The following is a 14,461-nucleotide window of genomic DNA, read 5'->3' as shown; positions in this document are numbered from 1 at the left end:
CCTGTAACACTCCAATTTAACTTAGATCAGATTTACTAAATGTATTATAATGTACAGTTGTAAATAGCAATAAATAAATATTAAAAAAAAAAATCACCAACAGGAACAAACTTATTCTGAGGAAAGACAGAAAATAAAAATCTTGCTTATTAAGGAATGATATGAAAACAAAACAAAAACTACTTGTAATAAAAATTTCTATCCAAAATTCAAGATGTTTATTTAGTATTATTCCACAAATGTATTTGAAATGTAACATCAAGTATAGTTAAAGAAAATATAATAATATTTAAAATGTAACATTAAGTATAATTACAGAAAAGATAATATAACAAAATAATTACTTTTACGCAATAAATCTTCAATACACTTGTTGATGTGTGCCATCCACTCTTGTTTTTCTGTGGATGTTGCAGCATAAACAGCAAAAGATTTTGAAGTTGTTCTAATTAGCCACCCATTTCGAAGCTCTGAAAATTATGATAACATCCTAATCATATTTTAATGATTCACAATGAATATAACAACAAACATTTTCAGAAACTAAAAAGGAAAACCAATGGTTTGTATTAAACGATTAGATATCTAGGAGAAATAACCCACAGAGCACATTTCTCATTGATATCATTGCATAATAATATGCAACATCATCTAAGAATTGAAAGAAATTATTCATATATGTAAACATATCAATCCATAAGTATAAAACAGAAATGTTAGGCAACACCATAAATAATTAATAATATTAGATGTTTTTCTATGTCAATATCCAACATGGATATATTAAGTAGCTAATCTCCCTCAGAGATCAAAACTCACTCCGACCTTCGATAGTAGGTTGATAGAAGACATTTCTAGTTGAATTCAAGAAACATTTTCTGAAGTTTCTATTACAGCATCCCTCCTTTCAGTTACCCTCCCCCAAGTCTATCCTAGCTTCTCCATCCTGGCCTATATTTCACTCCTACCTACTTTTTAACTCTGGTAAAATTGAGAATATGAAGAACATACACGCAGTATTAAAGTTTCCTCAGGCAACATATTAAATTACCTCAATACAATCTAAATTATTAAATGAAATCCTGAACCACCAAAACCCATCACTTGGGTCAGTGAAGTATCAGCTAACTAATCTCCTCCTAACAAACCATTCATTTTTTTCAAAATGTTTCATTTTGCATCAACTGAATTAACTTTTACAGTATAATTAATTAGGAAAACAAACAATTCAAAATATTTGTATTTTGCAGTGAATATTAAAAAAATTTCAATAATTCATACATAGTTAAAATCCTTGATTAATCTGTACTAAATGAGCTTAACATAATTTTAAAGAATTATGACTGAATAGACTTAGATTAAATTACAAATGACTTGTTTATTTTTCTACAACAAAAGAAATGATAAATAAAATAAAATAATTAAAAAGTACTTAACCCTAGAATAGTATCATTATTGTAGAGTCACATATGGGTTCCGATAGATTAATTTACTCATGTATAAATAAAGAACATGCTAACTACATTAAATCACCTAACTACACAAAATTAAATTTTTTAACAAATATTAAATCATCATGAAATTTTAGTAATGATATACTTCACTAATCGACAGAAAGCATTTAATGTCAGGACATGAAACAAAGGGTTCCATCATTAATAAAATTCTATGACCAGAGCTGTATTGCACAGCCCGCCCTTCTCTCCAGCACAGGAGCGTTTCTTAGTAATTTGAAGAGCTAATAATTTTCACTCTTTTTAAAACATCATTTAAGCATGTTATTTTTCATAATGTCCACTTTGCTAATAAATAAATTATTTTGCTTGAATATCTTCAATTTTTTATTTATTTAACTTTTAAATAGCTCTCACCCTATTTGGAGACCCTGCATCTTTTACACTAAGTAGAAAACAATAATAATCAGACTTGTTCATCTGATTGAGTATTGATAAATCCATGCAGAGAGGTAAACCACCTGGAGATCATTCTGGATTACAAAAAGAAATGACAAAATGATATAAATAAAGTGAAAGGCAAAGAACTAGAATACTACAGGTATATAAAACAGAAGTGGGCATATCATGGAATCAATCATCGTTTATTCACCAGGACTGAAAGATTTAAGCCTTATATACCGCTATGGTGGCATAGGGCAGCACTTGGTAGATCAAAAATATAACAGGGGAAGCTGTAATAGAGGTTCTAAACCTAAAACCATAGCATTTAACTTGTGAAACTAGGCATGAATTCTAGTATACACACAATCCAAGGATAATGGAAACTAATTTAAAGGATTGGAAAAAATGAAGTGCTTTCTATGCACTGTGATCATTGGATCAAAGGCAACAAGGTATGAATTCAAAATAGAAAGTACTAAGCAGCAGAGGCCAATTAAATACTACGCTGATGACTCACTAAGAGGGCTGAGAGTATGGCATATTAAATGCTTGTTTTTACATCTTAATAGAAAAATAGAGGAACAACTAGAAGTCCTGTGAGAAAGGTTATACACATTTTATGAGTTATATTTGAATTTGAATAAGAAGGGTTAAATACCATTTGTAGTTTTTATTAAACTAAAATTCTATTAGTTATGTTATATTGAGGAATATATCAGATGTATTATATTAAGAAATATTAAAATGTCAAACAATTCACAGTATAGATATTCAGTTATGAAAGGAAAAACCAGAAGATTATCTATGAAGAACACAAAGGAAATTAAAGTTCTCTCTCTTTATGACAGCTGGAAAACATAAGATTGGGGAAGAAAAAATACAAATCACATTACTGTTGAACACTACAGGAGAATATGATGTAAAGTTGAATAATACGTTTTCAGAAGAAAAAAATTGAAATTATTTGATGTTTATAGTGTACCCACTATTAATTTATCATTAGGAGCCGTAAAATAAAACAAAATAAGGTAAATGAGGAGAAGATAGACAGGAGTGTGGTAAGCAAAAAAATAAACGAAACTTATTTATTTGAAACATTGTTTTGACCTGAATTTCAGGTCTTCATTAGGGCTGAAAAAATAAAACAAAAACAAGATAAAAACCTTAATTAAGAGACAAAATATTAAGAAAAAAATAATAAACAAGCTTGTTATAAAAGTTATATCAGATAAATGATAATTAATAATTGATAGTTAATAGATAAGTTGATGTGTTATATTTGATAGCTGAATTGTAACAATGATTAGGTAATTGAGTTGTTACAACTGAAGCAGAAATCGTTATTATGAATGATTTTTTAAATGTAATAAAAGGTTTGTAGAGTAAAATTAGAAAATAACAAGTTTAAAATAAATAACTATGAGAACAAAAGGTTAGAAAATAGTAGAAACTAGAGTTGACTAATGGTGAAATGAGCTGGAGGCGAAAGGAACATAGAAAAGGCAGGTCAGTAAATTAATATAATAAGGAGTTGTCGAGGTAAAAAAAAAATTATGGGTGTTTTAATAAATTAACAATTTGGGAGTAGGCTAGGGAAAGGTTGTGTTTTTCAGTTCTGGGGTTGTACTGAAAGTTTCAATGCAAACATGTAGAGCATTGCAAATGGGAAAATATTATAAGAACACAATTTTTAAAGATTTAATGTGAACTTCAATCAAACCATTGAAAAGGAAAATTTGTACCACTACAACCCATGAAAGGTCAGGGGTTTAGTACTTTGTAAGGAAGTACTGTTTCTTGAACAGTTGTACAAGGAGGTGATTGGTTAATGATCAAGCAAACTACCACATTTTTCCCCAATTAAGAGTACCCACTTTATGGCAGGATGGACCCCAGAGGACTTCCCGAACCCACAGGGTTGATTCACAGCTATAGTAACAGTGTACAATTGTTAACAGAGCCTGGAAAAGGGCCACTATGTGCTTTAGATTTAGGAGTCCTTTATTGTAAGCTTGTAAAGTTCTTATTAAGATTTGTGAGGATTTAAGTGAGAACATATACATGGGTAATTAATAACATACATATATTTCTGGAATATTACCCCTTCAGGGATTAACTCAGTTAGTCTTTGTTAATTATCATGTGATATAAAATATATAATATAATAAAAAGTGAGATTTTTGAATAAGTCTCATGTATTATCTAAACTTATATGTTGAGACACCTTAGCTGTCGAGATCATGTCCCATCTTCTCGTCACTCGCTAGTCCAAGCTGATAGTGGAAGAAATGGTGAATATCACGTATTTTCGCTCAATCATCCTTCTCCTACAAGGACTGATCAACAAAATGTCTGCAGTCCATGGTAATAGGGGCCAGCCAGGTTCTGGCATGCATGGCAAAGTAAATAATCCCAGGCAGGCATCTCAATATGGCATCTTTGATGCTTTACAATGTACAAGGCTAAGGGAGGCAGCATTAAAAAATGAGAACCTTGGCCCTGTTTTTATACAAGAAAAAAAGCCCAATAAAAACTGGATGCCTAAATCTGACAAACAGAATAAATAATTATCTGCCTAACTAGATTCGAACCCGAGTCCTTGGAGCACAGTGCCTTAGTCACCGGGCCACTCTGCTCTCCAAATGAAATCATTAACAAAAAATAAAATGATGTTTAGTGAATTGACTATACTGATAGTGATGTTAATTCTAAAAGAAAATAATGAACATGCCATAAAAATCTCAGCCAAATCCTGAGGTCATTATTATAAAAAAATTGGAAATACACATTAAGTATATTCCTTCCCTGCTTATGGAAAGAGATGTTCATTATACAACAGAATGAATCCCTATAAAGAATTTCAAGGGGTAATTAAAATTTAAGAGGGGATGATTCCATAGAAAATATTGAAGGTTTTTCTAGTGATTTGAAATATTGAAGGTTTTTCTAGTGATTTATTAAGCATTTTAATTTTGATAGAGCTAAAGCTGTATATTGTACTAATATAGTCTCAATGAGCAATTATAAAAATGGCTAAGAACCATGGAAGCAGTTATTTGAGGAAAGTTAAAGCCTTCCTGCAAACCTTCTTCTTATACCATGCTAAGGCAAAGTACTTCAACAGAACAGTTTACCAAGTTCCTGATCCTCAAACTAAGAGGAAAACCTTAAGGAAATTTTCTATCACTAGCACCATATCGAGCACTTACTATCGTCTCACCTGACAACCTTACTAAATTTTTGAATGAAGTTCATGCTCACCTACTTCCCCATAAACTCAATTTAATCCAGATCATTTTCTACTTCTTTCATTATCAGTTATCACTCTTGAAAACTTAATTGATTCTGTAGTCAAATCCCAAATAAATGACATTTGTCAAGACCGAATTTCGGTAAAAACGATAGAACTAAGTCTTCCTTTTCTTCTACACATCTTCAACTTTTTTCTGCAAAACTTCATTTTTCCCACGACTTGAAAAAAAGAACTTGTCCATCTGCTAAATAAAATGCCACATCTCTCCTTAACTCATGACTTCAGATCCACCTCCATCCTATCGAATACATCAAAAGATTAGTTCGTTCTCAACTTGCCTCACTCCTCCAACCAAATGTTGTCCTTTCCAATCAAGTTTCTGTTCTAGTTATTCAACACAATAAACCCTGCTAAAAATTTTCTCAATCCCTCTATATGTCATAGAAAATCACAATCTTTGCCCTCACACCAACCCTATTTTCCATCTATCCTACCTAATATTATCTACTACTCCCAATATCATATGATTGCCGATGACCAACAAATATTCACATCCTTTCACCCTTCCGACTTGCTCAATGCTTCTAATAAGCTGCAGGAAGCTATTAACAGTACTCACTGCTGGGCATCGTAAAACAAGTTGAGCCTGAATCCAGCAAAAGCCAAAGCCATCCTCATCGGTTTAAAATTCTTCCTAACTCTCTATCTCTATACATCAAAAACATACCTATTCAGTTTTAAAATGCTATAAAAAGTTAGTTTGGGCTTGAAATTTTAATCTTAGATCCTCAAACTCAGACAAAGGTTTCATCTGATCAATCCTATCAATAAGTGTTCGCTATCTGAAGGTTGACCCTGGTTAATCAAGTTGTAGATATTATTAAATTTCCCAGAAATACTCTAGAAGAAAACTTCAACAAATTATATGATATACAACTAGTTAAGTTCCTTTTTAATGACATAATAGGCAATAAAAAAAATTGATAAAGTATTACAAGAAGCAAGAACTCACATGTAAAATCAAACAAAAATAAATCATTTTAACAAAACCTAGAATGTGCTTATACATTCACAGGTACAGTGAAAGAAAAAAGACGAGTACCTACCAAGTAAGGAAAAAATATTTGGAGAGAATATTAAGTGCCTGTGATAGTGCTACTGTAGTTAATAATAACACTTCAATGCAGAATATCAATCACAGAAGAAGTCTTCTGGAATGTTATATGAAAATATCAAGAAGAAAAAAATATCCTATTGGATAAAATCAAAGGTGACAAAAATGAAGATAAGAAAACTAAAAATAATATAACTTTATGAAGTGAGGTACGTACATGAGTTTAATTTTGCCTTTTTTTAAATTTTTTTTATTTAATACCAGATCAGCCTAGTGGGCGTTACATGGTTGATATAACCGTTATATTTTATATTTTGTTTTTTAACAATTGATTATGGGGGAGGGGTATAGTCTCGTACAAAAGACACTCCTAACTATATACAATGGCATAATTAAAAGAAAATAAGATAAAATAAATAGATAAAAATAATGCTTCTTAATAAAAGAGAAAAGTAAAATTAATAACAAAGAATAACGACATTTGTAGATCTAACAAAACAAACAATTGCCCTCTAATAGTAAAAAAAAAAGACAAGAGAAGAGAAAAAATAAAATAAATAATAATAAGTAAAATAGAAGTATTGTGAATAATAGAATTAATGAATATAGAATTTATAACAGAATGTCCTGCAGCAACCTGGGCTTCAGTCTTCGGGTCGAGGTTGGGTTTCTTAAGTTGCAGGTCATTGCTCCTTTAACTGTTGGCAACTGGGAGTGGAACTTCATGAACTGTTTTTTGATGTACTCCATTTGTAATTCCCGGTGCAATTCGCTATTTCTTATGAACCAAGGAGAATCCACTGCGATTCGTAGGACTTTGTTTTGGAAAGATTGTAATTTTTCCCTTCCCAGACATCACAGCCGTACATCAGCAATGGCCTGAGAATTAGTTAAATATAAGAACAGTTTTAGGATAGGATATAGCATTGCTAACCTTGCGTAGGTTTGTGTTGGTTTGATGTTGATATAGTGGTTCCAGGTGAGACGGCGATCTAGGTAAATTCTCAGGTATCTTACTGTTTCACTGGCAGGATTCCATTTTATATTTTTACCTTTAAGGATTAGTATTGGTGGGTCTGGTGGGCGTCGAAGAGTAAAACCTTTTGAATTACATTTTTTAATGTTCAAAATAATTATCCATTTATTGAAATATTGTTCTAGTTCATTAAGGTGACTTTGGAAAGTGTTTCTAGCGATTATTATACCATCTTGTTGAGAGGACACTGCTGTATCGTCAGCGAACATAGCTATGGAGGTGTGCGTAGACTGGATGATGTCATGAAGGTAGAAGTTGAACAGAATGGGAGAAAGGGCTGAACCTTGTGGAGTACCGGTATGGATTTGTCTAAGGGTAGAATTTTTGTTTTTAATTCTGACAGAGAATGTTCTACCGTTGAGGAATGAGCTCAGAATATTTTATAGGTATTTCGGAGCATCTACTTTCTTTAATTTATATGGGAGACCTCGATGCCAGACCTTATCGAACGCTTGTTGGAAATCCAAGAATGCTACCAGAGTGTCTCTTATTTTCCAAAATTCTTTAATTCCGATAGTCTTGCCAGTTGGTGAGAAGTGGAATATGACTGTATTGAAAACCGAATTGAAAATTTTGAGGCTCTGAAAAAAGAATTAAGATGTTTTTTTATAACTGATTCCAGTAATTTTCCAAAAATTGGTAATAAACTGACAGATCTATAACTGCTGATTTGTTTAGCGTTCTTACCAGGCTTGTGAATTACTATGAGTTCGACTTTCTTCCACGTATTGGGAAAATATCCAGTACGCAGGCAACTGTTAAAAATTGACGTGATGAAAACGACGGCTCACCTGGGTAACATTTTGATTGCTATAACTGGAATCAAATCATGGCCAAGACATTTCTTTATCTTGAGTTTTTTAATCAGGTCCTGGATTTCTTTTGGTGGGAGCTGAACTGTTACGAGAGGGAGATTTAGATACTCGTCAATTTCATAAATTCGGACTTATTTCTACATTAGAGAATGTTTTCTCAAAAACTTAGCGAATACTTCAGCTTTTTTGGCGTTGCTAATGATGAATTTGTCATCGTCTACAAGACTTGAAATTTTATCACATTTATCCAATAGATGTCGCATAGCCTTCCATAAATAATGGTTCTTTGGGTCTAAATTTTCCGCTTATCCCTAATATTTAGAATACGCCCTTTCATCCAGATTCTTTTTAGTTTCATGTTTGAGGTGGTTCCATTTCTTTTTGTTAAGAGGGTTTCTAGTGTGCATCCACTGTCTCCTTGCGTGATTTTTTTCTTCAATTTTTAGCAGTATTGATTTTGGGCAGCTGTCAGAAAATGTTTTTCCCCTTAAATGGAAAGGTTGTACAGTTGCCTCATGTAAACTGTTTCAGACCGACTCATTTAACATTGTTATACTTTTATCTATTTCTTGAGCAGTAGGAAAATTTTTTTTTCAGTAGTAATTTTTTATCCAAGACTTTTGTACGTTTCCCAGTCGATCACTTCATTAATGAGGGATTTTCTCACCGTTTCATTGTTTATCTCAGTTGAGAAATTAATTAATACAGGGATATGGTCAGAATTTAAAGCTGTGATCACTTGAAAATAGAGAGGAAAACTAAAATTTTTTGTTAATAAGATATCCAGAATGTCAGATTTACACCCTGGTCTGTAAAACGTAGTTTCATTTGGTGCATGTATTTGGATATTGTGCCTTGAGCAAATATCAAATAAAGTGTTTCCACTAGAATTTTATTTGCGGCATCCCCACTAAATGTTTTTACAATTTATGTCAACTAAAACTAATGTATGGTTCCCTAGTGGTAATAGTTTTAAAATTTCGTCTTAAATTAGTTTTTTATTTGGAGGTTTATTAACTACTGTGACAATGGTAGAAGGAGACGAGTTTAAACGAACCGAAACAACCTCTATATTAAATATGTTGGTAATGATATTTTCAGTGAAGTCAATATTATTTTTGATTATTAAGGCTACACCACCAGAAGGAGTTAAACAATCTCTGTCATTATGTAAAATTTTATAACCTGGGATCTTCAATTTGATGTTTTGGGATAAATGTGTCTCAGTTATACAGGCTATATCGATGAAATTTGATTCAAGGAAAATTTTAAATTCATTTCTTTGAGAAGATATCCCATGAGCATTCCAGTTTAAAATTTTTAATTTTCTTAATTCCGTACCAATAGACAAAAAATGAATAATATATGATTTGTATTAAAGCGCAGTTGGTCAGGAGAGAATTAGTAACTGTAGATATGCTGTTATTTATATTATGGTCCATTTGTAAAGAAAGACGCTACTAACGTGGATATTTAAGTCATAATTTGTGGTAAATACAGTTTGATAGCTTCGATTATAATTTTAGTTATTGAAGACAAAAAATTATCACAATTTATTTCATTGTCTTGATTAACTGTATACTGAGTTTTTTTAAGTGATTCTAATGGCGGGCCCTTGTATTTAACCGCATGAGCTAGTTCACAATTTACAAAAAATGGCTTTTAGGTAAATTTTAACAGGTATTTTGAGAAATGGTGTTTACCTTTGCACTTAACACACCTTGGTCCCAAATGACAATAGTTCTTTGAATGACTGTATCTTTGGCAGTTAGTAAACATAGGAATGTCAGTGTTTTTGTGTTTGGGTTCTACTATACTTAGGGCAGAAAAGAAATGTTTAAGAATAAAAATATCTTTGGCCTTTTAGTTGTTTTTGAGAGATACTGAATAGAGTGGAGTTGGTTTTTTGTCTTAATTTAGTATTCTGGATACATAGACAACTTCGAATTGTTTTGAGTCTGACTCGGCCTTTAATTTGTCTTCGGTTATACTATAGGGAACCTTCCTAATCACTACATTCGAATATTTATTTTTATTCATAGAAATGAGTGGTAGTCAATTTTTTCTTCATCATAGTACTTAGTTATAGTTCTATAATCGTCTATATTCGTTAACATAATTTTTGTATTATTACCGATTAGTAGGGTAGTGAATGGTCTGATGCACAAAGCATTTAAATCATTTAAGAGTAGTCTGTAATTATTGACGTTATGTAGGAATATCGGTGGTATTTTTATGGAATTGGGCTCAGCATTCGGATTAGTATTGTTATTGCTGGTACTTGGTGTTGCTCTACTATGCTTATCTGAAGAAAGATCAATGTCTGACAATATGTTAAATGAATCCGCCCACCCTAGCTTTTAAAGGAGTAATTTCCTGGTAGTACTTAACCAATTTTTAACGGGTGATTAGAATTGTGTGTTAAATCAGCACATTCAAAATTTCTTTTTTTCAAATTTGTTTCTTCTGATTGTTGGTCTACTTCAGATTTATTAGCTGAAATATGTTTGAGGTCTTGGGATAAACCAGGCGAATTGTTTAATTCATTGCCTGATTGCATAATATAAATAAAAATAACAAATAAGTATTAAATAAAACATGAAAGTGTAGGAAAACAAAAAAAAACAAATGTCTAATGGGCTGCGCACACATTACAATACAACCGCACTCTATGAAGTCAAAGGCAAAACAGAAATTTTGCCTTAATATTACTTAAAACTACACACTCTTTCAAAAATATAGCAACACCAATGAATTTTAAGATTTTTTTAGTTTTGGATCTTAACTCATTTTATTTCATTTATGGTAATAGTTCTATCAGAGATATTAGAGACAGTCATATCATTGTAACACACTATTTTTCCAAAACTAATGCACAAATATTTGTGATGTCTGATTTCACCTTCAGCCAGTTTTTACTTCTTATCTTTGCTCTGTACATCAAATTTACTTTTTCCTCTTTATTTTATGTTTATTTAATGTGATAATGAGTTGTTTAAGTGAAAAGATTCAATAAGAATATTTACTCTTGATAAAGAAGGAAAGAAAATCTTTGTTATATCAAAATTGTCTTGGTTTTTATTACTCTACAATTTCAATGGCCATCAAAACGTAATGAGAACGGGAGTCACTTAAGAAGAACAAATTCATGTCTTCTAAAAGCCAACAATCCCATTAACAAGTGTTTTATTAAAGTACAAGCATTCAGGAAACTATTCTATCGCTTCTAACATTAGAAACTTGTTTGATAGCAGAGTTAGCTATAAATAATTAAAAACTAAAGCTAAATTAGCTGTAGTTGCATTAGAAACGATTCACAAGCACGCGATCACAAAATCGATTTTATTTTCATTTTCAGCATCCCCGAAAACATATATATGGACCCCAATATGTTAGAAATCCAAAATGTTAGAATAAATTGATAAACAAGCGTGTGATCATAAAATCGATTTTATTTTCATTTTCAGAACCCCCGAAAACTTACATAGAGACCCCAATATGTTAGAAATCCGAAATGTTAAAATAAATCAATACACAGTCTTTTTTTTTTCTAGAACCCCCAAAATGTTATGAAGGGACCCTAATATGTTAGGGAAACTACTGATAGGGTTAGTTTTTAGTTGAATTTGACAACTAACAACTAATATAACTAAATTAGTTCAGATTCAGTGGAAGCTAAAAGTCAATAGCTAAATTAGTTCCAGTTTTTTAAGGGAACTAATTCTGAAAACTATTTAGCTTTTAGTTTGTGCCTTAGTTAACTAAATATTAGCTAGCTAATGCCCAACTCTGGTTGATAGTAATCAATCTTGGAACCACACATCAAATAGGGGGTCTCGAAAGTTTCAAGATTTGTGGAGATGATTTTACAAGATTATATAATGACTTACATGCCTATGATTGGTGCTAAATCATCACTTATGGATGATAATACTCAACTTGATAAACCCAACAACCACATTTTGATGGAAAGTGTAGATCCAAAGAAAATAAAGGATCTATACTGGACAAAGGATGGATCTTTATATAGATTTACCAGCCTCCATTACAAAGGAATCAAGTTTTTCAGGTGAAATTAATTTTAATAATAAATTAATTTAATGTTCTATTTAAAACAGCAGCCTAACTAAAAAAATTGTAAAGCAAATAAAATTAATTAAAGTTGACATAAATACAAGAAAGTTTCACTAAATTGACACTATCAGTCACAAACTTATCAAATCAAGAATTATTTTCTTAGGTTAAAAATAAGAAAAGGGTTCAAGTTTGTTGGTATGTTATAAGTAAATAACAAAAGAAACAACTAGAGCATGTTAAAATGTAAATAAGAAAAAAAACTTACGCCCTTCATCTTCTAATGATTCTAGTTTAATTTCTTCCAACGGAATAACATGTTGCTTGTTATACTAAACAAAGAAAAATGAATTAAAAGATTTATTTTGATTTAATCTTCACATCACAAGGTGGGGTGAGGATCTCAATAGCTTCATTTATAATAGTCCTGTTGATATTCCGAAATTTACATCCTAAGTCAGGAACAATTTCTTTACTTTCTAAAAAATAAAAAAATTAAATAATATGCACTGGGTGCTCTCTCATCCCACCTTGTGGTTTATGATATTATTTTTTTAGGTGTTATAGACAACTCTTAACAATATTTCTTATACTTTTACAATTAATAATTACATTATATATTACTTTAACAATTAAAAGCACACCATAAGTTGGTGCTTTGACTGAAACAAATTTGGACTCCTCTAGGAGGACCAATGATTTTCCAAATATGTCATTTACCTTCTTTTCTGCTTTTAATGTATCATCATTTTAAACTTGATTAGTAGCCCAGTAAAAATTAAGAACACTTAAATTGGTCATATAATTATCAATTTAATAAGAGTTCACTTACAAAAAAGATTTTATAACTAGTTCCCTGTCAAGGCTTTGCCCTGTCTCATAAATGAACCTCAAGAATTTAAACTAATAATTTATATTTATATTACTAGATGGAACATTCCCTTATCAACCCTTTCCAATCTGGCTTTTGATCTGGCTACTCAACGCAATCCGCTCTCCTTAAAATAACCTATATGACCTCCAAAACTTCACTATCCTCATCCTTCTAGACTTTTCCAAAGCATTTGATTCTGTTGACCATAACATCCTCTTTACTAAATTGCGTAATCTTCCTCTATCCAACAGTGCCCTGTGCTGGTTAAAATCCTTTCTCTCAAATTGGTCCCAGTATGTAGTCGTCCCAGGTCAACCTCCATCTAAGACCCTCCCCCTTCCCTGTGGTGTTCCTCAAGGCTCCACTTTATCTCCTACTCTGTTTGCTATTTACATTAATGACCTTCCCCTCCAAATCCATCACTACCAATACCACATCTATGCAGATGATTTCCAAATATACCTGTCCTTCCCGCCTTCTGACCTATTACCAGCCACAGAGAAACTTCAAGAAGATTTGGATGGGATTTGTGAATGGTCGAGAGCTAACAAGTTCAAGTTAAATGCGGAGAAGACGAAGGCAATCTTAATAGGCTCCAATAATCTCCTTAAAACTGTTCCTAATATCCCAACTATGTTCCTACATGATAGTACCATCAAATTTTACCCCACCATCAAAAACCTGGGAATAACCTTTGATCAAACACTTTCCTGGAAAAGCCATGTATCCAATATATCCTGCCGAACCCTTTCAACTTTAAAACGTTTAAATTACCTCTCCCACCTATTTCCATTTGAAACTTGTAGGTTCCTAGTCACTTCGCTAATATTTCCTCATTTTGACTATTGCTGTACAGTATATGGGGGAGTCTCTGGGGATCTCGAGGCAAAATTAAAACGTTTGATAAATTGCTGTGTACGATTCATCTTCGAGATCCCTAGGGACGCCTCTGTTTCCCAGAGTTGAAGTGGCTTTATCCTTCCTACCGTCGCAAGTATTTCCTGGCATCCTTCATCTTCTAAGTCATCCAATCCCGCCGTCCTTCATACATCTCCGAGTTCCTTCAATTCAAATCCTCTATTCGTTCCTGCAATACCCGTTCCCGGTCTTCAGATTTATACATAAGGGTCCACTGAACCGCTATTTTCAATAGATCGTTCATTATCCGAGCCTCATCCTTATGGAACTCCATCCCTTCCAACATCCATTGCTCCAATACCCTTACCCTCCCTACCTTTAAATCCCGCCTGTTCAATCATTTCTTATCCATTCAGACCCCATAAAATAGTAAATATGTATGTTAACTATTATATTATTCTTAATTATTTTTACATAATTTTCTTTTCTCTTTTTTATTTATTCATTTTTTTTTTTTTTTTTTCAACTGATATAAGTGA

The 14,461-nt window shown here is 32.0% G+C and overlaps 1 protein-coding gene across 8 annotated transcripts in view; it reads right to left on the bottom strand.

The window, feature by feature from the left end:
- Positions 1-14,461, bottom strand: part of rush (rush hour) — a gene marked incomplete at its 3' end in the record, with an annotated part of 60,582 nt that overhangs the window by 29,938 nt on the left and 16,183 nt on the right. For 7 of the 8 annotated variants that reach the window (XM_067045633.1, XM_067045634.1, XM_067045628.1 and 4 more), the window contains 2 exon segments: positions 345-470; positions 12,459-12,522. In XM_067045633.1, the coding sequence (XP_066901734.1) occupies positions 345-470; positions 12,459-12,522 (190 nt within the window). 8 annotated transcript variants of the gene reach the window in all.

Source organism: Halyomorpha halys, unplaced genomic scaffold (genome assembly GCF_000696795.3).
Source record: "Halyomorpha halys isolate HHAL.00 unplaced genomic scaffold, Hhal_1.1 Scaffold366.1, whole genome shotgun sequence".
NCBI classification, from domain to species: domain Eukaryota; kingdom Metazoa; phylum Arthropoda; class Insecta; order Hemiptera; family Pentatomidae; genus Halyomorpha; species Halyomorpha halys.
Note: the sequence above shows the minus strand (reverse complement) of the source record. Positions and strands in the feature narration are given on the sequence as shown.